The 25,815-nt window shown below is 43.8% G+C and overlaps 1 protein-coding gene across 11 annotated transcripts in view; it reads left to right on the forward strand.

Moving 5' to 3' along the window:
* LOC139380785 (mitogen-activated protein kinase kinase kinase kinase 4-like) overlaps positions 1–25,520 on the forward strand; it is a 95,642-nt gene extending 70,122 nt beyond the window's left edge. For 6 of the 11 annotated variants that reach the window (XM_071123802.1, XM_071123804.1, XM_071123807.1 and 3 more), the window contains 12 exons: positions 699–880; positions 1,727–1,844; positions 2,430–2,870; positions 5,253–5,367; positions 5,600–5,767; positions 5,862–6,005; positions 12,199–12,333; positions 12,805–12,905; positions 13,081–13,230; positions 13,479–13,638; positions 13,761–13,900; positions 22,349–25,520. In XM_071123802.1, coding sequence (XP_070979903.1) covers positions 699–880; positions 1,727–1,844; positions 2,430–2,870; positions 5,253–5,367; positions 5,600–5,767; positions 5,862–6,005; positions 12,199–12,333; positions 12,805–12,905; positions 13,081–13,230; positions 13,479–13,638; positions 13,761–13,900; positions 22,349–22,432 — 1,938 coding nt within the window. In that variant the 3' untranslated portion in view covers positions 22,433–25,520. Of the gene's footprint in view, positions 1–137; positions 382–698; positions 881–1,726; positions 1,845–2,429; positions 2,871–5,252; positions 5,368–5,599; positions 5,768–5,861; positions 6,006–12,198; positions 12,334–12,804; positions 12,906–13,080; positions 13,231–13,478; positions 13,639–13,760; positions 13,901–22,348 lie in introns of those variants that run through there. The other 5 variants (XM_071123806.1, XM_071123809.1, XM_071123810.1 and 2 more) reach the window with 3 other exon arrangements.
* The last annotated feature ends 295 nt before the right edge of the window (positions 25,521–25,815 follow it).

The following is a 25,815-nucleotide window of genomic DNA, read 5'->3' on the forward strand; positions in this document are numbered from 1 at the left end:
GTTGTGACACTTCAGAAAGCGGTGGAATTAAGTTTTGAGTGGGAATGATGGTTTTACAATAATCTGACATAGTTCTTTGTGTGTGTGTTTGTTTCGCCCTCTGCGCTGTGGATTACCGGTACTTGTGAATTCTGTAGGGGGAAGTGGTAAGCTAGAATGAAATGGGGTGGGTATTTGTACTGAAGATCTCATTGGCTGAAGGGTTCTGTACTAATGGCTTGCCTCTCTCCTGATTGTTGCTATTTTACTCATGTTCCTTTTAACCTCAATCTCCTCCCCTCATACTTGTTATTTCTTTCTATTGGATCATTCAATCACTCACTCGCATACTTGCAGCCCCTTCCTTCCTTGTATGCTCGGGTCTGGTCACTTGATGGACTCACTAACCTCTTATAGCCTTGTGGACACATTGGCAGTATGGCAGCAGTGTATGTACTTACTCATCTCTTTTCTCATATCCTATTGGCTTTGCTACTCACCGGCCGGCTCTTCATTTGCTGGTGCACCTGTGACCTCACTTCTTCCCCCAGCAGCTTCCTGTAGCCTGTCTCCTGCATTTAACCCTGCGAGTGACCTGGTAACACATCCACAACCCGGAAAGAGAGCTAAAAAAAGAGAGGGAGAGCAAGACTGAAAGAAAGAGAGAGAAAGGGATGGAAGCATAGTTTGACCTCTGACCCCCCCTCTGACCCCCCCAGGACCTGACCGCGCTGGCCAAAGAGCTGCGTGTGGTGGAGGACGTGCAACGCCTACACAAGGTGACAGACTACTCCTCATCTAGTGAGGAGTCGGGGACCACGGATGAGGATGAGGATGATGAAGAAGTAGACCAGGAGGGAGGAGAGGAGTCTACCTCAGGACCAGAGGACTCTCACGCTGTGTATGTAGAGGAGGACACCTGAACCCTAACCCCTAACCCTTTTCACAATGAGTCCAGTTACATGCACACAATAATACAATTGTTGTGAATAGTCAGATTAATATAATAGTTTGATTTAAATGTTAACATGCTTTGCAAGAATAACGATGGGATAAATGCCCAAAATCACCAATCAAAATAAACATTCTACCACAGCGACCATATTATTTTTGGGATAACTATTTGATTCTTAGATCGGACATATTAGATGCATACTTTGTTTTTCCAAACTCATTTCACTCGCGCAAAAGAAGGAAGCTTGCGCTACTCGTGCTAGCACATGCACAGATCAACTGCACAGCTGGAACTCTAAGGCATTTACATGTCCTAATAATTAGAAAGACTGCTCAGAAAACCAGGTGTTTAATCGTTGTATGCTTGCTTCGATTACGACCTTACGCTGATTTAAAATGAGCAGTTAGGCGTTTACTTGACTATTGCCATATTCAGCCTAGTGCCATAATCAGTTTAAAATCAAATTATTAGTGTGCATTTAAACATACTCAATGACATCATATTGCGACGACATTTGAGCTTGTGATTGCAGTGAAGGAAAAGTCCGGTCATTATAACTAGGACTGGGAATTGCCAGGGACCTCAAGATACGATAATATCACCATACTTCGGTGCCAATATCATGTGTATCAGGACTCTTTTTGTATTGCGATTCGATAAATAATATTGCCATATTGTGAAAACGATACCATATATCATCAAAAATAATTTCCCGATATGTAACTGTATTGATTTTTTCCCCCAGCACTAACCATCTTCCTGGTTCTCTGTTTATTCGACCTACTCCACCAGCTCCTCCAGACTAAGCAACGGAGAGATGGAATCGGTGAAGACCTTGATCGTTCACGTCGAGGGCGAGAGTGACTCTAAAACCACACCCTGTAAAGATGACACTCTGATCGTCAGACCGGTAAGGCCAACACCCAGGCCATGCCGTCCACCTCTCTTATAACAACATATCAGTCACACACTGTAAACCTTTTAGTTATTTTATTGTGGTATTTAATTGACTAATTTGTCCCCCTATAGTTTACCCACTGTGTTTGATATTGTGTTGGACCTCATCTTATTTGTTCTGTCATTGTTTACTTTGTGTTGCTGGTGAAGGGGTTTGGGTTGGAGTGGAAAGGGGTCAGTTAGCCTGGAGAAATGGACCTACTCCAAGTATTAACCACCCACTCCCCCATTAGATGACAGTATAAAGGCTAGATGGTAGTCCTGCAACAGATTGAACATCATAAAATGGCTCCACTAAAGTCATAGAAATCATTTATTAATAAATGTAAACAAAATTATTACACTTTTGGTGTCTGTTGTTGACCATTTTCTTTTACTTAATCCTCAATTACTTACAGTAGTAGACTGTAGCTTCAGTAGACTACTTTACTAGACTACTTTAGTAGACTAGTCTTCCCTTAACACAATAGCCAATAGAATCCCTCCTCCTCAGGGAAAGAAATCTAGACCCAAAGTGTGCCCCTGTTCTTACTTCCAGAGTACAGGTGACAACAAAAAACGACCTGCCCCCAGCCCTGGTCATGGCCCTGTCCCTGGGTTTAACACCAGCCCCGGGCTGATTCACCCTGCCCTCCAGGGCCTTCCAGGCCTCCAAGGCCACCCTGGTCTCCAAGGCCACCCTGCCATCCAGGGCCTTCCAGGCCTCCAAGGCCACCCTGGTCTCCAAGGCCACCCTGGTCTCCAAGGCCACCCTGGTCTCCAAGGCCACCCTGGTCTCCAAGGCCACCCTGGTCTCCAAGGCCACCAGGAGAAAAATGGCTTTGTGGGCCGCATTCACCTCCTGCCTGACCTGATCCAGCAGAGCCACCACTCCCCCTCCTCCTCTGCCTCCTCCTCTCCCTCCTCCTCCAGCATGGCGAGCCCCACCATGTCCATGTCCCCCCAGAGCCCCCTGGACAAGCTCAGCATACTCCTGGAGGTATGTCCCTCAGCCCCCCCTCTGACCCCTGGTCCGCCTTCAGGCCTGGGTCTGCAAGGAGCACCCTCTGCTGGTTGCATCTGCTCTCTCTCTGGCCACCTAGTGGTGCTCTTTATCGTTTCCTTTTTCTGAGTGCGACGACTAATCTAGTTTCCTCCAAGCTCTGTAGGTAAGGTGGTGTGGTGATGGATCATTTTTGTTGCTGCCTCTGAAAAAATATTTAGTGTCTGGCATTTGACATCTTTTTTTATTTTTGAGACTATATTAGGTTGCACTGGCTTACATGTTCTTGGAGGCCCATTACAGGTATTCCTTTAGCCCTAAGATCTCTATCTCTGATTATTATTTGTTTATTTTAATCAGTCAGATTGTTAAAGACATATTCCAGAAACGCTCAAGACTAGGCTACAACGTAGCATATTTCATGAATAAGCACTGGCAATTGCTTTACCATAAAAAAGCCATTCCTTTAAATATATTTTTGTTCCTCAGCTTTTGTTTTTACCTGAACATTCCATCTGTTTTACTTTTACCCACCACCATAGAGTCCTCTTGTTTTTGCCTTGTTCACTTTACTTCAACGTGTGATTTTGTGAAATTCTCCCTATGCCTGATAGCTGCATGCTCCTAACATCTGCCTCAATTTCTTGCTTCCGTCTTTCAACATTTCTCTTTGGTAGTCTTTGAACTTTATGTTGAACTTATACAGTGCCTCCGGAAAGTATTCAGACCCGTTGACTTTTTCCTCATTCTTCTACGTTACAGCCTTATTCTAAAATTAAACGATTAAACAAAATTTTTAAAATCCTCAGCAATATACACACAATACCACAAAATGACATACTGAAAACAGGTTTTTAGAAATTGTATTTATTTATATAAGTATTCAGCCCCTTTGCTATGAGATGCAAAATTGAGCTCAGGTGCATCCTGTTTCCATGGATCATCCTTGAGATGTTTCTACAACTTGATTCGAGTCTGTCTGTGGTAAATTCAATTGATTGGACATGATTTGGAAAGGCACACCCCTGTCCATATAAGGTCCCACAGTTGACAGTGCATGTCAGAGCAAAAACCAAGCCATAAGGTCAAAGGAATTCTCCGTAGAGCTCCGAGACAGGATTATGTCAAGGCACAGATCTGGGAAAGGGTACCAAAACATTTCTGCAGCATTGAAGGACCCCAAGAACACAGTGGCCTCCAACATTCTTAAATGGAAGAGGTTTGGAACTACCAAGACTCCTTTTTAGAGCTGGCCTAGAGCTGGCTGTCCGGCCAAATTGAGCAATCGGGGGAGAAGGGCCTTTGTCAGGGAGGTGACCAACAACCCAATGGTCACTCTGACAGGGCTTTAGAGTTCCTCTGTAGAGATAGGGGAACCTTCCAAAATGACAACCATCTCTGCAGCACTCCACCGATCAAGCCTTTATGGTAGAGCGGTTAGGCAGAAGCCACTCCTCAGTAAAATGCACATGACAGCCCGCTTGGAGTTTGCCAAAAGACACCTAATGAATCTCAGACCATGAGAAACAAGATTCTCTGGATTGCTGAAAACAAGATTGAACTCTTTGGCCTGAATGCCAAGCATCACATCTGGAGGAAACCTGTCACCATCCCTACGGTGAAGCATGGTGGTGGCAGCATCATGCTGTGGGGATGTTTTTCAGCATCAGGGACTAGGAGGCTAGTCAAGATTGAGGCAAATATGAACGGAGCAAAGTACAGAGAGATCCTTGATGAAAACCTGCTCCAGAGAGCTCAGGACCTCAGACTGGGGCGAAGGTTCTTCTTCCAACAGGACCATGACCCTAAGCACACAGCCAAGACAATACAGGAGTCGCTTCGGAGCAAGTGTCTGAATGTCCTTGAGTGGCCCAGCCAGAGCCCGGACTTGAACCCGATCAAACATCTCTGGAGAGACCTGAAAATAGCTGTGCAGCAACGCTCCCCATCCAACATGAGCGCTTGAGAGGATCTGCAGAGAAGAATGGAAAAAACTCCCCAAATACAGGTGTGCCAAGCTTGTAACGTCATACCCAAGAAGACACAATAAGACACAATCGCTGCCAAAGTTTTTTTTTAATACATTTGTTAACACTTCTAAAAACCTGTTTTTGCTTTATCATGACAGGGTATTGTGTGTAGATTTGATGAGGGGAAAAAAACATTTAATACATTTTAGAATAAGGCTGTAACATAACAAAATGTGGAAAAAGTCAAGGAGTCTGATTACTTTCCAAAGGCACTGTATATTTCATATTGCACACACTGCTGCCATTGTTGTCTTGGTCTATGAGTTGGCAGGTAAGTCAATGTCATAATGGTAGAAATACATGTGATTCTATGTATCCTCATTGTTGTTCTATTCTCCTACTCCTCTAGAGTCATTCTGTCAGCAACACAATGCAGAAACACAAGTCCTCCTCCTCCTTCACTCCTTTTATCGATCCACGCCTCCTCCAGGTCTCTACATCCGGCGCAGCTCTCAACAACCTGGGTAAACCCGTTCTCCCAGCCCTCTTATTGGATGACAAGTCCCCTTCAGTAGTATCTGAGTGGTTCCCTCCAGTGTCAATCAACCTGGTGTTAGATTCTGAGGCAACACCAGAGAACACCTGTTTATAACTGACAAAAGTTATATAAATGTATACTAAATATAACTGAATCTATATGATAGTAAAACATAATCTGCTTGTATTTACACTCAATCCCTTCCTTGTCCTCTGCAGCTTTTGGGAACGACGCCAGGCTGGCGGAGGCACTGAGGGCGGACCCGTCACGTAAAGGCTCCGTGGTCAATGTGAACCCTGTCAACACACGGCCGCAGAGTGACACCCCAGAGATCCGCAAGTACAAGAAGAGGTTCAACTCTGAGATCCTGTGTGCTGCGCTCTGGGGTGAGTTGTCACAATTATCTCTGCTATGTAGTTATCTCAGTCATTTCAGTCTTCGCCACAGGTGGCAGCAAACTAAAGGCGAAAGTGTTTGTAGGAGTGAACCTGCTGGTGGGGACAGAGAGTGGTCTGATGCTGCTAGATCGTAGCGGTCAGGGGAAGGTGTATCCCCTCATCAGCCGACGCCGCTTCCAACAAATGGATGTCCTAGAGGGACTCAACGTCCTGGTTACTATATCAGGTTTGTACACGCTATACATATAGTTACTACACACACTATACATGCACAGTTACTACACATATAGTTGAAGTAGGAAGTTTACATACACTTAGGTTGGAGTCATTAAAACCTGTTTTTCAACCACTTCACAAATTTCTTGTTAGCAAACTATAGTTTTGGCAAGTCGGTTAGGACATCTACTTTGTGCATGACACAAGTCATTTTTCCAAAAATTGTTTACAGACAGATTATTTCACTTATAATTCACTGTATCATAATTCAAGTAGGTCAGAAGTTTACATACACTAAGTTGACTGTACCTTTAAACGTCTTGGAAAATTCCAGAAAATTATGTCATGGCTTTAGAAGCTTCTGATAGACTAATTCAAAACAAATAAAATGTATTTATATAGCCCTTTGTACAGTGCCTTGCGAAAGTATTCGGCCCCCTTGAACTTTGCGACCTTTTGCCACATTTCAGGCTTCAAACATGAAGATATAAAACTGTATTTTTTTGTGAAGAATCAACAACAAGTGGGACACAATCATGAAGTGGAACTACATTTATTGGATATTTCAAACTTTTTTAACAAATCAAAAACTGAAAAATTGGGCGTGCAAAATTATTCAGCCCCCTTAAGTTAATACTTTGTAGCGCCACCTTTTGCTGCGATTACAGCTGTAAGTCGCTTGGGGTATGTCTCTATCAGTTTTGCACATCGAGAGACTGACATTTTTTCCCATTCCTCCTTGCAAAACAGCTCGAGCTCAGTGAGGTTGGATGGAGAGCATTTGTGAACAGCAGTTTTCAGTTCTTTCCACAGATTCTCGATTGGATTCAGGTCTGGACTTTGACTTGGCCATTCTAACACCTGGATATGTTTATTTTTGAACCATTCCAATGTAGATTTTGCTTTATGTTTTGGATCATTGTCTTGTTGGAAGACAAATCTCCGTCCCAGTCTCAGGTCTTTTGCAGACTCCATCAGGTTTTCTTCCAGAATGGTCCAGTATTTGGCTCCATCCATCTTCCCATCAATTTTAACCATCTTCCCTGTCCCTGCTGAAGAAAAGCAGGCCCAAACCATGATGCTGCCACCACCATGTTTGACAGTGGGCATGGTGTGTTCAGGGTGATGAGCTGTGTTGCTTTTACGCCAAACATAACGTTTTGCATTGTTGCCAAAAAGTTCAATTTTGGTTTCATCTGACCAGAGCACCTTCTTCCACATGTTTGGTGTGTCTCCCAGGTGGCTTGTGGCAAACTTTAAACAACACTTTTTTTATGGATATCTTTAAGAAATGGCTTTCTTCTTGTCACTCTTCCATAAAGGCCAGATTTGTGCAATATACGACTGATTGTTGTCCTATGGACAGAGTCTCCCACCTCAGCTGTAGATCTCTGCAGTTCATCCAGAGTGATCATGGGCCTCTTGGCTGCATCTCTGATCAGTCTTCTCCTTGTATGAGCTGAAAGTTTAGAGGGACGGCCAGGTCTTGGTAGATTTGCAGTGGTCTGATACTCCTTCCATTTCAATATTATCGCTTGCACAGTGCTCCTTGGGATGTTTAAAGCTTGGGAAATCTTGTTGTATCCAAATCCGGCTTTAAACTTCTTCACAACAGTATCTCGGACCTGCCTGGTGTGTTCCTTGTTCTTCATGATGCTCTCTGCGCTTTTAACGGACCTCTGAGACTATCACAGTGCAGGTGCATTTATACGGAGACTTGATTACACACAGGTGGATTGTATTTATCATCATTAGTCATTTAGGTCAACATTGGATCCTTCAGAGATCCTCACTGAACTTCTGGAGAGAGTTTGCTGCACTGAAAGTAAAGGGGCTGAATAATTTTGCACGCCCAATTTTTCAGTTTTTGATTTGTTAAAAAAGTTTGAAATATCCAATAAATGTCGTTCCACTTCATGATTGTATCCCACTTGTTGTTGATTCTTCACAAAAAATACAGTTTTATATCTTTATGTTTGAAGCCTGAAATGTGGCAAAAGGTCGCAAAGTTCAAGGGGGCCGAATACTTTCGCAAGGCACTGTACATCAGCTGATATTTCAAAGTGCTGTACAAAAACCCAGCCTAAAACCCCAAACAGCAAGCAATGCAGGTGTAGAAGCACGGTGGCTAGGAGAAACTCCCTAGAAAGGCCAGAACCTAGGAAGAAACTTAGAGAGGAACCAGGCTATGAGGGGTGGCCAGTCCTCTTCTGGCTGTGCTGGGTGGAGATTATAACAGAACATGGCCAAGATGTTCAAATGTTCATAGATGACCAGCAGGGTCAAATAATAATAATCACAGTAGTTGTCGAGGGTGCAGCAAGTCAGCACCTCAGGAGTAAATGTCAGTTGGCTTTTCATAGCCGATCATTAAGAGTAGCTCTACCACTCCTGCTGTCTCTAGATATTTGAAAACAGCAGGTCTGGGTCAGGTGAACAGGTCAGGATTCCATAGCCACAGGCAGAACAGTTGAAACTGGAGCAGCAGCACAGCCAGGTGGAGTCATCATGGGGCGGCAGGGTAGCCTAGTGGTTAGAGCGTTGGACTAGTATCCGGAAGGTTGCAAGTTCAAACCCCCGAACTGACAAGGTACAAATCTGTCGTTCTGCCCCTGGACAGGCAGTTAACCCCCTAGGCCGTCATTGAAAATAAGAATTTGTTCTTAACTGACTTGCCTGGCTAAATAAAGGTAAAATAAAAAAATAAAATTCCAGGTAGTCCTGAGGCATGGTGGTCCTAGGGCTCAGGTCCTCCTCCGAAAGATAGATAGAGAGAGAATTAGAGAGAGCATACTTAAATTCACACAGGACACTGGATAAGACAGTTGAAGTACTCCAGATACAGTGGGGCAAAAAAGTATTTAGTCAGCCACCAATTGTGCAAGTTTAACTTGGGTCAAACGTTTAGGGTAGCCTTCCACAAGCTTCCCACAATAATTTGGGTGAATTTTGACCCATTCCTCCTGACAGAGCCAGTGTAACGGAGTCACGATTGTAGGCTTCCTTGCTCGTGCACACTTTTTCAGTTCTGCCCACAAATGTTTTACAGGTTGAGGCTTTGTGATGGCAACTCCAATACCTTGACTTTGTTGTCCTTAAGCCATTTTGCCACAACTTTGGAAGTATGCTTGGGGTCATTGTCCATTTGGAAGACCCTTTTGCGACCAAGCTTTACCTTCCTGACTGATGTCTTGAGATGTTAATTCAATATATCCACATAATTTTGCACCCTCATGATGTCATCTATTAAAAAGATGAGAGAGGCCTGTAATTTTCATCATAGGTACACTTCAACTATGACAGACAAAACGAGAAAAAATAAATACAGAAAATCACATTGTAGGATTTTTTATGAATTTATTTGCAAATTATGGTGGAAAATAAGTATTTGGTCACCTACAAACAAGCAAGATTTCTGCCGCTCAGCATGGAAGAAGCCACTGATCCAAAACGGCCATAAAAAAGCCAGACTACGGTTTGCAATTGCACATGGGGACAAAGATTGTACTTTTTGGAGAAATTTCCTCTGGTCTGATGAAGCAAAAATAGAACTGTTTGGCCATAATGACCATTGTTATGTTTGGAGGAAAATGGGGGACGCTTGCAAGCCGAAGAACACCATCCCAACCGTGAAGCACTGGGTGGCAGCATCATGTTGTGGGGGTGCTTTGCTGCAGGAGGGACTGGTGCACTTCACAAAATAGATGACATCATGAGGGGGGAAAATTATGTGGATATATTGAAGCAACATCTCAAGACATCAGTCAGGAAGTTAAAGCTTGGTCGCAAATGGATCTTCCAAATGGACAATGACCCCAAGCATACTTCCAAAGTTGTGGCAAAATGGCTTAAGGACAACAAAGTCAAGGTATTGGAGTGGCCATCACAAAGCCCTGACCTCAACCTGTAAAACATTTGTGGGCAGAACTGAAGAAGTGTGTGTGAGCAAGGAAGCCTACAATCGTGACTCCGTTACACAAGCTCTGTCAGGAGGAATGGGTCAAAATTCACCCAAATTATTGTGGGAAGCTTGTGGAAGGCTACCCTAAACGTTTGACCCAAGTTAAACAATTTAAAGGCAATGCTACCAAATACTAATTGAGTGTATGTAAAATTCTGACCCACTGGGAATGTGATGAAAGAATTTAAAGCTGAAATAAATAATTATCTCTATTATTATTCTGACATTTCACATTCTTAAAATAAAGTGGTGATCCTAACTGACCTAAAACAGGGAATTTTTACTAGGATTAAATGCCAGGAATTGTGAAAAACTGAGTTTAAATGTATTTGGCTAAGGTCTATGTAAACTTCCGACTTCAACTGTACACGGGAAAACACAGACATGCAAACACTGTCGTATGAAATTCAGTACTGACAGAGACTTGGTCATTTCTTCAAACAATCATCTTTATTTAATATCGTATAATTATTGCAATAATGAAATCGTCAACCCAACAGTCTTGTTCTGACTGTTAGGCTGAGAGCCTAACTGATAATGAAAATAGTGATATTATATAGGACCTAAAAATGCTTAGTGGTTCCATCTCCCATAAGCCACCTTGGTTATCTACACAGGATGGTGTTTTACCCCCAACCCGGCTTAGTTTCCCAGATGCCAGGAAGAATGGACAATGAGGGATTGTTCTGAACTCTTCCAGGCTATCTCTATCTCGGGTCACACACACCACATCTTGTCTATGGAATGCCGGCTTTTAGGTTTTTATCACCAACATCAATCGTCAGCTTCAAGCTATCTCTAGTAAAACCCATGTCCTCAACAACCAGACTAGCTGCAAGGTGCTAGAGTGGAGACCATAAAACACAGCATTAACAGGACAGAAATATCTTACTGTTTTGTTAAGTAAATCATTTTTACATATCCAACAAATAAGGTGAATACATAATTTTTCTATCACAGAACATACACACACACTTTTAGGATGTTGATCTCTCTGATGAGACCGTCGGGCGGGGGCTGACTGACTGACCGCCGGGCGGGGGCTGACTGACTGACCGCCGGGCGGGGGCTGACTGACTGACCGTCGGGCGGGGGCTGACTGACTGACCGTCGGGCGGGGGCTGATTGACTGACTGTCGGGCGGGGACTGACTGCTGACTGACCGTCGGGCGGGGGCTGATTGACCGTAGGGCGGGGACTGACTGCTGACTGACCGTCGGGTGGGGGCTGACTGACCGTCGGGCGGGGGCTGATTGACCGTAGGGCGGGGACTGACTGCTGACTGACCGTCGGGTGGGGGCTGACTGACCGTCGGGTGGGGTCTGACTGACCGTCGGGCGTGGGCTGACTGTAGGTTCCTGCTTCTCTTTCCTGTGCTGTGGTCGCGTCATTCATTCACTGTAACAACCAACGCTGGTTCCTCTGGTGTCACCCAACAGACATTCAGCCAGAGGAAATGGAGTAAATGGTCTAGTTAGAGTGTACGACATCATATACTTGTATTGCATGTCCACTGACACACGCAAAGGTTTCCATGCTGGAAGCACGGAAACACACATAGATGCAGTGTCATTTTGATGTCATTTTGCAATGAATGAAGAAAGGGTCCATGCTCAAAAGAGACGTTGAGACCATTTGATGTTGCTTCTTCAGTTTTTATCTTCGATAGAAATACATATTTTTTATTCTTTAAGTCATTGTACTTTATCATTCTCAGTAGATGAATATAAAAGTTGTGTGTGAGTGTGCCGACTTGTTGGTGAGTTTACAGAAAATCTTGTCTTTCAATTTGACCTCGACCTTGACCTAAATTTACAAACATAATAGTCCGTTATGTTGCAACGTGTTGTCAAATATTCAGTACAGGTTCTACAACAATACAGACCTCATTATTGACTCGGCATATCCTCTGTACTAGTATTGATAATGATGTCTAATATAATACCAATAATTAAATAACATAGTAAAAACTCCAATAACACCTTTATTCATTGAAATTGGTGTGTACAATAAAGACGCTTCCTCCACCCATAGGAGTAGGGTAGGAGTAGGGTGAAGTTGCCCCTACATGCTGATCTTAGGTCAGTTTGGGATTTTCCCCACTAATGGTTAAGTTTATGTTTGGTTGAGGGGAAGCTGATCCTAGGGGAAACTTCACCCCCTGTGCCATTACATATGGATTATATATCGTAGGTACCCTGACTCTTGACCTCTCCCGCTTGTCTGACCCTGTCCTATTAAGGCAAGAAGAACAAGTTGCGTGTGTACTATCTGTCCTGGTTGAGGAACAAGATCCTGCACAACGACCCTGAGGTGGAGAAGAAGCAGGGCTGGGTCACTGTGGGTGACCTGGAGGGTGCTGTTCACTACAAAGTTGGTATGTCCCATCTCCAGCATGCATCTGGCCAGTACATTTTTGCGGAGAAAAATTGAGGACAGTTTTTGCATAGAAATTTACGTTATGGTCAAATGAGTCTGCACACATGTTTAGGAACCACTGTTTTATAAGTCAGCACTTCATGTCATGACTGAAACATGTTGGAAGAGATAAAGTCCAGAGTTTGGTAATGAAATCTACAGCAGCGTTCGAAATACCCTCTGTCTACCCAGCAAACACCATGTCCCATTTCTGTACTGTCACATCTCTGAGTAAGATAATAAGACTGTAATACATGTCAGCTAATAGCATTTTGGTAGACTTTGATTTCCTACTACATATAGTATCTGGGGCAGAGAACAATAAGGCTACTATGTCATTAAACGTCTTGAGGATGCTCTGAATTGACCCTGTTAGTTGGTGCCTCCTTATGGCAACATCCTCATGTGTCCCCACTGGTTTATTCCCCAGTGAAATACGAGAGGATCAAGTTTTTGGTTTTGGCCCTGAAGAACTCGGTGGAGGTCTATGCATGGGCACCGAAACCCTACCACAAGTTCATGGCTTTCAAGGTGAAACCTTCGATGCCCCTGCTTATGCATGACAGATATTCACTTCCATCTATTCAATTAGTCATGCAGCTATTGTAAATTGTCATGACAATGATAAAATGACTCCCCGACACACATGCACACACACTACTGTACTGTATGTGAATAACCTTTGCCCCCTGGTTGACCCCTGCAGTCGTTTGGTGACCTGGTGCACAAGCCCCTGCTGGTTGACCTGACGGTGGAGGAGGGTCAGAGGTTAAAGGTAATCTATGGCTCCAGTAACGGATTTCATGCTGTGGACGTGGACTCAGGGGCCGTCTACGACATCTACCTGCCCACCCATGTAAGAAGCACACTCATGTCTATGGAACCTCAAATCCCCTTCTCTTCCTCCTTTTTTTTTTTTCAAGGATAACGTCATAATTGAATAAATAATTTCTCGCTCTCCCCCTCTTTCACTCTCTCCCCCTCTTTTGCTCTCTCTCCCCCTCTTTCGCTCTCTCTCTCTTATCCTTTCTTCTCTTCCCCTCTCTCTTTCGCTCTCCCTCTCGTGCTCTCTTTCTCTCTGTCTCTGTGTCTGTCTCTCTGTAGATCCAGACCAGTATCCAGTCCCATGCCATCATCATCCTGCCCAACACAGATGGCATTGAGCTGCTGGTGTGTTACGAGGACGAGGGTGTCTATGTCAACACCTACGGACGCATCACCAAGGACGTGGTGCTGCAGTGGGGCGAGATGCCCACTTCTGTGGGTAAGTGGACACAGACACACTCACACACAATAGGTCCTTAAATTAAGTATTTAAACATGTTAACTCGGTTGCCATCCCACCGACTCACCGCCCTATCCCTCACTTTGTCTTTCTCTCTGTAGCCTATATCCGTTCTAACCAGATAATGGGCTGGGGGGAGAAAGCCATAGAGATCAGATCTGTGGAGACTGGACATCTCGACGGAGTCTTCATGCACAAGAGAGCCCAGAGACTCAAGTTCCTGTGTGAGAGGAACGACAAGGTGAGACCCCTGGACACGTACACACACATTTGGAGGTACTCTCCCCAGGTCTGTTTTCACGAATAACTCTGTCAAAATCTCATTTTATTTGTCACATGCGCAGAATACAAACCCTTAGCTAACAATGAGGTTCAATAAATAGAGTTAAGAAAATACTAAATAAACTAAAGTAAAACATTTTATAAAAATAAACACAATAAAATAACAATAATGAGGCTATATAAAGGGGGTACTGGTACCGAGTCAATGTGCAGGTTAGTTGAGGTAATTTGTACATATAGGTCGGGGTAAAGTGACTATGCATAGATAATAAACAGCGTGTAGCAGCAGTGTAAAAAATAAAAGGGGGGGGGGACAATATAAATTGTCCGGGTGAACATTTGATTAATTGTTCAGCAGTTTCATGACTTCATGGCTTTCATGGCTTCACCCAACCACAGAGACCTCTAAAAGAGGAAAAGATCAAAGGGCACAGACCGAGTGTGAAGTGGCCCAAAGCTGTTGAAAAGAGAGAGTGGGAAACAATCAACAACAACCTGACAAAAATCTTGTAGGAACATGTAGGAACAGCAGAGAAAAAGCTTGAAAGGATGGGAAACATTATCTACCACTACGGAGAAGAGCGCTTTGGAGTAAACGAAAGGAGAAGTGGCAAGACACCACCCGCGCCAGCTAAATCTAGGAGGCAGCAAGAGATCGAGATACTTGTCAGAGAGAGAAGGCAGCGGAGAAAGCAGTGGAAGAAGGCCTCTGATGCAGAGAGAGAAGGTCTCATGCTACTCCAAGCAGACATCAAATGTCGGCTGGCAACCTTGTGAAGAGCGGAAAACTTAAGGAAACTTTGTAGGAAGAAGGAACACTCAAGAACACGGTTCTATAAAAAAAAAACGTTAAGTTTGTCAAAGACCTCTTCGCAAAGGAAAAGTGCGGAATCCTAAAAACTCCAAAGCCAGAACTGGAAGAACATCTGGAAAAGGTCCACCAGGACATGAAAAGGCATGAGCAGATAATCACACCACATGACATCCCACCTATTCAACCACCAGAATTCAATCTGGACACTGACCCTCCAAAATGGAAGGAAGTAGAGAACGTTGTCCGACGAGCAAGAGCGGCCTCGGCTCCTGGGCCTAATGGAGTACCATACAAGCTCTACAAGAACGCCCCGGATGTTCTACGCTTTCTTTTGAGGCTCATGAGGATAGTGTGGCAGAAGGAAATAATACCAAAGACATGGCGAAGGGCTGGTGGTGTGCTAATCCCGAAAGAGAAGGATGCGACAGACATCAGTCAATTCCAACCAATCTCCCTTCTCAACATCGAAGGGAATATCTTTTTCAGTATAATAGCACAGAGGCTGTCCACTTACCTAGAAAGGAACAAGTACATTGATACATCTGTACAGAAATCAGGCATTCCTGGTTTCTCTGGTTGCCTGGAACATACTAGTATGATTTGGCACCAGATCCAAACAGCTAAGAAGGACAAGAGAGACCTCTATGTCATCTTCCTCGACCTGGCCAATGCCTTTGGCTCAGTTCCCCATTAACTCCTCTGGGAATCCTTCAACATTTTCCACGTACCAGAACCCATCACTACACTGGTAAAGGCCTATTTCCAAGACCTTGCAATTGTGTTTCACAACACCTGACTTCACAACAACATGGCTGCACTTGGAAGTAGGCATAATGGCAGGCTGTACAATTTCACCTCTGGCCTTCACTATGGCCATGGAAGTCATCATCAGGGCATCGAGATGGGTGGTTGGCAGTGAGAGAACTAAGGAAGGGCTCTGTCTCCCACCTATCCGAGCATACATGGATGACATGACTACACTGACCACTGCAGCATGCACCAGGCGGCTACTTGCAAAACTGCAGGATAACATCAAGTGGGCCCGGATGAAAATCAAGCAAAGCAAATCTCGAAGCATCTCCATAGTCAAGGGACAGCTTAAAGATGTGAGGTTCTGCATTGGAGATGACCCGATACCAACGGTGTCTGAGCAACCCGTCAAGAGCCTGGGTAGATGGTACAACGAAAGCCTCCGCGATAAAGATCAAGTGCAGCAAGTAAGGCAGGACATCACCGACGGTCTTGAGAACATCAACAAGACCCTACTGCCTGGGAAGCTCAAGCATTGGTGCCTACAGTTTGGACTTCTCCCCCGGGTAATGTGGCCACTCACAGTCTGTGAGGTCCCAATAACAACAATTCTTTTAAAAAAACAATTTTACCCCCTTTTTTCTCCCCAATTTCATGGTATCCAATTGTTGTAGTAGCTACTTTCTTGTCTCATTGCTACAACTCCCGTACAGGCTCGGGAGAGACGAAGGCTGAATGTCATGCGTCCTCCGATACACAACCCAACCAGCCGTACTGCTTCTTAACACAGCGCGCATCCAACCCGGAAGCCAGCCGCACCAATGTGTCGGAGGCTACACCGTGCACCTGGCAACCTTGGCTAGCGCGCACTGCGCCCGGCCCGCCACAGGAGTCGCTGGTGCGCGATGAGACAAGGAGATCCCTACCGACAATCCCTCCCTAACCCGGACGACACTAGGCCAATTGTGCGTCGCCCCACGGACCTCCCGGTCGCGGCCGGTTACGACAGAGCCTGGGCGCGAACCCAGGGACTCTGATGGCACAGCTGGCGCTGCAGTACAGCGCCCTTAACCACTGCGCCACCCAGGAGGCCCCCGTGGGAAATCTTAATTGGGCATGGGACACAAGCTAAGGCTTGATCACCCTTTAGCTGGCCACCTTTGATGAGGGTGTTTAGTGATTAAAGGCCGAAACACCCACTGATTCGAAGGCACACTACTGAGGATGTGTCCCAAAATTGACATCTTAACCCAGTCTAAGAAATAAACCTCCCATGCCACTCTGTCAAAACATCACAGAAAATCTCATGTGAGTGCATACCATCTAATGGCACAATGGACAATGTTTTATGATTCTTTCTTCTAGATGTGACAAAAGTATGGTGTCGTGGAATTATTCTAGTCAAAGGAGAGAGACTTAGATTTCTTCAAAACAATTTAACTTTCTTTTTTAATTACTGCAGTAATGGAGTTGGTCGGTAGCCACCCTTAAGGTAATCACTGAGAACTCTATGAGCAGAACTAAGCCACAGCATTTTATAGTGAAGACACATCCATCTGAATATGGAACAAACGCCAGATTTGTGAAATTATACAAAGGTAGATTGTGCTCTCATGCAATGGACAGCAAGATAGACATTGCACCGGGTTTCTGTCTCTAGGTCATTTTCTACTTTTTCTACTATACACAAATACTAATGCAACATAGGACACCAGGTCCTTCACTTAATTTCTGAAGTCCAGTATTCATCTGCCACGTGGGAGAAATAAACTGGAGGTATGGGAGGTTATGCCTGGTACTGGCAGACTGGCACCCAGACACTAATCATGGAATGGAATGCAGTCTTTAGGTTTTATCACCCAGGCATCGTAAATCAGCCGTCAGCGTTAAGCCTCAGAGACTCCTCTCAGAAGGACAGATTGTGAAAATACTAATATAGGAATACATTTGAATATAAAGGTAATGTGTTTAACATAATGTTGTAATTCTACCACATCGTTTTTGCAATGTTAAGAAGATGGAATAAAGTTGTCCTTGAAATATTATTGGTCCTTCACTGTTTTGAGACTGTACAACCTTCAATATGTATTGTCAGATCCAACAGCAGATCTCTTTGTTTCTTGGGACCTAGAACTAGCATCTCTGTTTTTTCAGAGTTTAAAAGTTAAACATTTGCCACCATCCACTTCCTTATGTCTGAAACACAGGCTTCCAGGTAGGCAATTTTGGGGCTTCACAATGTTTCATCAAAATGTACAGCTGTGTGTCATCCTCATAGCAGTGAAAGTTGACATTGTGTTTCCGAATGACATCACCAAGAGGTATAATATTGAAGAGGTTCGATATAGGCCGATTTTTACATTTTCCGGGTCAAGGTGTAGCTTTTTCAAGATAATTTATTACTGCCGCTTTTAGTGAGTTTGGTACACATCCGGTGGATAGGGAGCCATTTATTATGTTCAACATAGGAGGGTCAAGCACAGGATGTAGCTCTTTCAGTAGTTTAGTTGGAATGGAGTCCAGTATGCAGCTTGACAGTTTAGAGGCCATGACTATTTTCATGAATGTGTCAAGAGATACAGGATTAAAAGACTTGGATCTCCATTGATCCAAGGTCCTGACAGTCTTTGCAGACTCAGGACAACTGAGCTATAGAGAAATATGCAGATTCAAAGAGGAGTCTGTAATTTGCTTAAATTGCAATTAGGTTTGAAAAATTGGATGATTGAGCAGTCAGATGACTTCCAATTTGGTGGAGCGTCATTTCCGTTCCAATTTTCTGGAATCTTGTTTCAGGGCCCGGGTATTTTCTGTATACCAGGGAGCTAATTTCTTGTGACAAATATTTTTTGTTTTTAGGGGTGTGACTGGTGTGACTGCTTCTAGGGTATTACGCATGGTTAAATTTAGATCCTCGGATAGGTGTTTAACCTATTTTGTACTCTGACGTCCTTCAGGGAACTCCATGAGGAATGCTGTATACGGCGCAGGAGGCCTGTAAACAGTAGATATAAAAAGTGATTGATTAGGCTGCATAGGTTACATGACTAGATGCTCACTAGTGTAACCAGGAGGAGAGGCCTCATTTAACACAGTAAATTCATCAGGCTTAAGGCATGTTACAGTCAGGCCAATCACATAAAGATTATGATCAGTGATTAGTTCATTGACTATAATTGCCTTGGATGTGAGGAATCTAACATTAAGTAACCCTATTTTGAGATGTGAGATATCACAATCTCTTTCAATAATGACAGGAATGGAGGAGGTCTTTATTCCAGTGAGATTGCTAAAGCGAACACTGCCATTTTCTGTTTTTCTCAACCTAGATCGAGGCACAGACACTGTCTCAATGGGAATAGCTGAGCTGACTACATTGGCTGTGCTAGTGGCAGACTCCACTGAGCTGGCAGGCTGGCTATCAGGTTGCAGGCCATCTCATTGTGGAGCTAGAGGAGTTAGAGCCCTGTCTATGTTCATAGATAAGATGAGAGCACCCCTCCAGCTAGGATGGAGTCAGTCACTCCTCAGCAGGCCAGGCTTGGACCTGTTTGTGGTTGAGTCCCAGAAAGGGGGCCAATTACCTACAAATTCTATCTTTTGGGAAGGGCAGAAAACAGTTTTCAACCAGCGATTGAGTTGTGAGAGCTCATCACTCCCCCTAACTGGGAGGGGGCCAGAGACTCTGCTGTAGAGCTCATCACTCCCCCTAACTGGGAGGGGGCCAGAGACTCTGCTGTAGAGCTCATCACTTCCCCTAACTGGGAGGGGGACAGAGACAATTACTTGATGCCGACACATCTTTCTCGCTGATTTACACACTGAAGCTATGTTGCTCTTGGTGACCTCTGACTGTTTCATCCTAACATCGTTGGTGCAGACGTGGATAACAATATCCCTATACTCTCTCCGCTCGCCAGTTTTAGCTTTAGCCTTTACGTCTGTAACCCTGCCCCCTGGTAAACAGTGTATGATCGCTGGATTATTATTTTTAAGTCTAATACTGCGGGTTATGGAGTTGCCAATGACTAGGGTTTTCAATTTGTCAGAGCTAATAATGGGTGGCTTCGGCAGCTCAGACCCTGTAGCGGGTGGAGGAGAGACCTGAGAGGGCCCGGCCTCTGACTCTGAGTCAATGCTTAATGGGGAAAACCGGTTGAAAGTTTCTGTCAGCTGAATGAGCGACACCTGTTGAGTATGCCGACAGCATTTCTTTCCAGAAAATTGTCCGGCTGCGGGTACTGTATGGGGATATTTATACTACTATCTCTACTTACTGGTGGCACAGATGCTGTTTCATCCTTTCCTACACTTAAATTACCCTTGCCTAACGATTGCATCTGAAGCTGTGCTGGCAACTCAGCTATCCTCACCATAAGGCGATAGTTCTCCTATATATTATGAGTACAGCGACTGCAATTAAATGTCATAGTGTTAATGTTACTACTTAGCTTTGGCTGGTGGAGGTCCTGTAGAAACATGTCCAGATAAAGCGTCCGGGGTGAAAAAGTTGAATGAAAATAGTTGAGCGAGGTAAAAACTAAGACATTGGTAAATGTGTTAAATGCAGATTTTGATTAAACGGTTAGTAAATGTAAAAACCAAAAGGTTGGTAGGTAGCCAAGTAGCAACAAACAGCACAGCAGCATGGAGATATGTCCAACAGTTGTGACTTTGTGGCAGTGGTAACTAACCGATGATGTTTTTATTTAATTATTTTATTTAACCTTTATTTAACTAGGCAAGTCAGTTAAGTTCTTATTTACAATGACGGCCTACCAAAAGGCAAAAGGACTCCTGCGGGGATGGGGGCTGGGATTAAAAATACAAATATAGGACAAGACACCACAACACTACATAAGGAGCGACCTAAGACAACAACATAGCATGGCAGCAACACATGACAACACAGCATTGTAGAAACAGCACATGACAACAACATGGTAGCAACACAACATGGTACAAGCATTATTGGGCACAGACAACAGCACAAGAAGGCAAGAAGGTAGAGACAATAATATATCACGCAAAGCAGCCACACTGTCAGTAAGAGTGTCCATGATTGAGTCTTTGAATGAAGAGATGGAGATTTGAGTGTTTTTTGCAGCTCGTTCCAGTCGCTAGCTGCAGCGAACTGAAAAGAGGAGTGACACAGGGATGTGTGTGCTTTGGGGACCTTTAAAAGAATGTGACTGGCAGAACCGGTGTTGCATGTGGAGGATGAGGGCTGCAGTAGGTATCTCAGATAGGGGGGAGTGAGGCCTAAGAGGAGCATCAACCAGTGGGTCTTGCGACGGGTACACAAAGATGACCAGTTTGCAGAGGAGTATAGAATGAAGTGATGTGGGAAATCTGATGGCCGAACGGTAAAGAAAATCTAGCCGCTTGAGAGCACCCTTACCTGCCGATCTATAAATTATATCTCCGTAATCTAGCGTGGGTAGGATGGTCATCTGAATCAGGGTTAGTTTGGCAGCTGGGGTGAAAGAGAAGTGTTTACAATAGAGGAAACCAAGTCTAGATTTAACCTTTGCCTGCAGCTTTGATATGTGCTGAGAGAAGGACATTGTACCGTCTAGCCCTACTTCCAAGTACTTGTACGAGGTGACTACCTCAAGCTCTAAACCCTCAGAGGTAGTAATCATACTCGTGAGGAGATGGGCATTCTTCTTACCAAACCACATGACCTTTTGTTTTAGAGGTGTTCAGAACAAGGTTAAGGGCAGAGAAAGCTTGCTTGACACTAAGAAAGCTTTGTCGTAGAGCGTTTAACACAAAATCCGGGGAGGGGCCCGCTGTGTAGAAGACTATCATCTGCATATACATGGATGAGAGAGCTTCCTACTGCCTGAGCTATGTTGTTGATGTAAATTGAGAAGCGTGTGTGGACTAGGATCGAGCCTTGAGGTACTCCCTTGGTGACAGGCAGTGGCTGAGACAGCAGATGTTCTGACTTTATACACTGCACTCTATGAGAGAGGTAGTTAGCAAACCAGGCCAAAGACCCCTCAGAGACACCAACACTCCTTAGTCGGCCCACAAGAATGTAATGGTCTACTGTATCAAAAGCTTTTGCCACGTCAACTCAGTGACTGCCTGCAGTGAGAAACTTTGTAGCGGGGCAGGGGAAAAAGAGGGAGGAGCATCGGGGTTAGTCGCATTGGAAGGGGTGGGAGATGAGGAAATGTTGGACGGGCAATGGCTGAGTCAAATAGGAATCCTGACTTAATGAAGTGGGGATTTAAAGAGCTCAGCCATGTGCTCCTTGTCAGTAACAGCCACATCATCAACATTAAGGGACATGGGCAGCTGTGAGGAGGAGGGTTTATTCTCCGGGTCTTTAACCGTTTTCCAGAACTTCTTGGGATTAGACCCACAGAGAGAGAACTGCTCACCTGAGTGTACTTATTTCTAATTTTCCTGAACTAGAGCCAGTCAGCCTGAGTATGCGTGTGCCAAGCCTTTCACCAAATGGACTTCTTGAGGTGGAGTAATTCAGCCAGATCAGCGTCGAACCAGGGGCTGAACCTGTTGTTAATTCTCATTTTCTTTATGGGGGCGTGTTTGTTAACAATACCACTGAAAATATTTTTTTAAAAGGTCAAAGAGTCTTCGACAGAGGGGATCAAGCTGATTCTATACCAATTTACAGAGGCCAGGTCTTGAAGGAAGGCTTGCTCATTAAAGTTTTTTAGCAAGCATCTGACAAATCAGGACAGGTCGTTTTTAACTGAGCATCCATTACGAACACAGGCTGGTAAACATTGATCACTAAGGTCATTACTGATGTCACTGATTTGTTTCATTATTGACTGGCGTGTGTGCATGTGTTCCCATCCGCAGGTGTTCTTTGCCTCGGTGCGATCCGGAGGAGCCAGCCAGGTGTACTTTATGACCCTGGGGCGCACCTCTCTGCTCAGCTGGTAGAGAGACTACACCCCCTCTACACTGGAAACCAACCAACCACGTTTTACCCGACGTTCAACGATGCCATCGGTCAAAAGCCAACCACCTCCGACATAATCATGACCTTCGACCCGGGGCATCGTGCTATATTGAGGATACACAACATCTTGTTTTTTTCTCCCACCTTTATTTAACCAGGTAGGCAAGTTGAGAACAAGTTCTCATTTACAATTGCGACCTGGCAGATGACGTCGCCCCGGCCGTGAATACCAGATATGAGAATTGTAAAAAAAAAAATGAAGTTAATTGATTATAAATCAAATAAAAAAATGTGAAGAAAGGGGGTGAACAGTTTGCCCCACTTTGGTGCTCAACAGGTTGTGGACACACGTCTGTGCGGGGCTGTTGCCCTGAAGGCGTGTGTGTGTGTGCGTGTGTGTGTGTGTGTGTGTCGTTCCTAGTTCCCCTCCCCTTCCTTTCCTTAGCGAAGGAGGGGCAGGGGGCGGAGCATACAGTGTTAATGCTACAGTAGTGTATGTCAATGTCTTTCTGTTTGGTCCAATGATTGCTGACTGCGGGGGGGGGGGGGGGATAAAGAAGCTGTGCAAGGGAGCCAATTGGTTCTAGGCTCAATGCTGTCATGACACAGTGTGTGGGAAGGGCCTATGCATTTTACCGTAAGTCTGTTATCTGAGAGGACTCAGCTGGAGTGTGTTGATAGTTAGGACAGCTACCGTATTTTAATGTGCAAGTTCATGTAAAAACATTTGAACCAGATGGACTTTGTGTTTTTTGACTTAGTGTTTTTTTATTTTATTATGATTCCCTAAAAAAAAGTAAGTATTTGGAGTTAATATTTATTTTACCTTGGTTTTAAAAATCACAATGCACATAGCCTCCAGTTTTCTTTGCTTTTATTTCAACCCACAACACATTCAAATGCTTTGAGTCAGAGAGTGGTTGGGTAAAACATTTAAATAGTATCTATGTATAATAAATATTAATTTAATATCATTCATAGTTTCAATCGTCATGTTAGTGGAATCCTCAGTCCAACATGACACTGTGATCCGGCTTGTACCATCAGAGTCCAGGATGGAGGACATGGTCCTGATGTGAATAGACAGATATAATAAAAGAGAGTGGAGGAGAAGGTTCAGGTCATATACAGTATGTGTGTGGTAGTAAAGGGGCCAATAGATGAGAGAGGAGGGGTGTCAATGTAAGTTTTTGTAGCAGGAAGGTTACACATGGTCAGCAAACCTCAATGGACTCATAGACTGTGGATGGAAATAATGGTGGTGTTTTATTGTTGTTTTTCATTAGTATCTTTTTATGAATGCAATGCACTAAGTGTCAAGAATGTAGAAAGAAATATACTGTGTGGTGGTCAAAGGCATGAGAATTTTATTTTTGTTCCTTGTCACAAGTGATCAATTTCAAGTTGACACAAGTGAATATTAAACAATGGAGGCTCTAAGGAAGATGTCGGTTTTTGGGGCAATTCTGAATCGTTTCTGAGACTAGGTTGTGACTCCTTTCACAAACTCAATGTTTTAAAGTGAATCGGGGCTTAAGCGTTAACAGCTCTGAGTTGAGAAGTTGCTAGGCTACAGTAGTTTCCTGTGGGGCCAGTTTGCTCACAGTAGCTTAATGAACCAGATGCGCTAACAGGGCTTTAGACCTCAGTGTTTAACTCTAAAAAAACATTGCCAGGCTCAATAAAGAAGTCTTGAGCTCTACTTCTTGTCCTTCTCGTGTGATGTGTCAGCTTGTTAATGGAAGGCAAATCAAAACAACTGTTTCAAATCAGAGGAGAGCAGAGCATGGGTGACATCTGTGATTCTACAGCTCTCTGAAGGTGTTCACCACAGAAACCCACGTTGGGAAGATTATTTTTTGTTGTTGTTCACTGTTAAAGGGTATAGTCTGTACATCTGAAGACTATTCAATACACTGCAATATTCCCTGCCACGACTCTCTCACGACAGGGTATCTGACCTGCCTAAACCATGGTGACAAACAACATTTAATATTCTTTTCCTGAGTAGGATTACCCTACTTTTCCCAAGGAACACAACTGTGGTTTAATGGTAATGATGGATCAAAGCTATTTCACCCAAGGGGACAGATTTTCTACCCTAACTGTGTGTCAGACTCCATAGTGGGTCAATCATTCTCTGAGTTGAGTCTTTCTCCTACTAACAGTCATGCCATTCATTGTGTGTAGAGCTGTGGGAAAGGCACTGCAAATTATACATCACAGAATTGTTTCACAAGCCAACCTTTTTTATATATGGAAAAAGAAACCTGTTTGAAAAGCGAACCCCAATGCTGTATGTGTGTGTGTGTGTGTTGAATACCCCCCCCCCCCCCCCCCCAGCACTGTCCCACTATGTCTTTTTGGTTACATCAAGGCCTTCATGAGTGGCATAAGTGAGTTTATTAAGGTTATGGTTATTGATATTCTATTAATGGAAAGACGGACAACAATTTCTTCGCAATCTGAAAAGCAGTCACTTGCTGATTTTATGTTTTATAAAAGTGCCAATATGGCAACATTAAAAGTGTAAAAAGAATGACGAAACCACTATGTTGATAAATATACTTTTTTAAGATCTCACTTGAAGCATTAAGTTTTAGACTTAGTTAAGAAGCTTAACAATAGTTTATGTACTTTGCAGTGGTTGAATATTATAACGCTGATGTTAGGTTGAGAAAATGGCAATGTTTACTGATGCAATGTTTTGTTACACTAATGTGTATCATGATATTAGTTTTTTTTAGCTTGTTTTATATTGAACATGATTGATCAATAATCCTAAATTATGCCATTTTTTTTGTTTTTTTTTCTCAAACAACTCAAAACACAATAAAGAATACACATGCCACATTTGATTTTCCAGATGATCCCATAATGTCGTTCCCAGCATTGTGGGGACATTGTAGTGACAAAGTCTGTTCCTTGCCGGCTTGGATGTCAGTGTGGGTGTTTTTCTCCAGTGTTTCTTCCATGCTACTCTAACTTATGTGCTCTCTGTGTATGACAGGAAGTCTTGTATTTTCCTGAAGGTCTTTTCTGTTTGAATAAACTCTAAAGTAATTTAAAGATTTACTGTAGTATTTTGTCTTGTCCCCTCTCTGACTGACTGAATTCTTGAAGTGGAGAGTGTGAGAATGTCATCATTATCCAATAGTATGTCCCTGAGGGTAAGAAATATTTTCTACAACAAATACAGAGCAGAGCAGACACTGAATATCCCTTTGAGCATGGTGAAGTTATTAATTACACTTTGGATGGTGTATCAATACACCCAGTCACTACAAAGATAGAGGCGTCCTTCCTAACTCAGTTGACAGAGAAGAAGGAAACCACTCAGGGATTTCACCATTTGGCCAATGGT

The sequence above is a fragment of the Oncorhynchus clarkii genome, chromosome 22 (assembly GCF_045791955.1).
Source record: "Oncorhynchus clarkii lewisi isolate Uvic-CL-2024 chromosome 22, UVic_Ocla_1.0, whole genome shotgun sequence".
Lineage (NCBI taxonomy): Eukaryota > Metazoa > Chordata > Actinopteri > Salmoniformes > Salmonidae > Oncorhynchus > Oncorhynchus clarkii.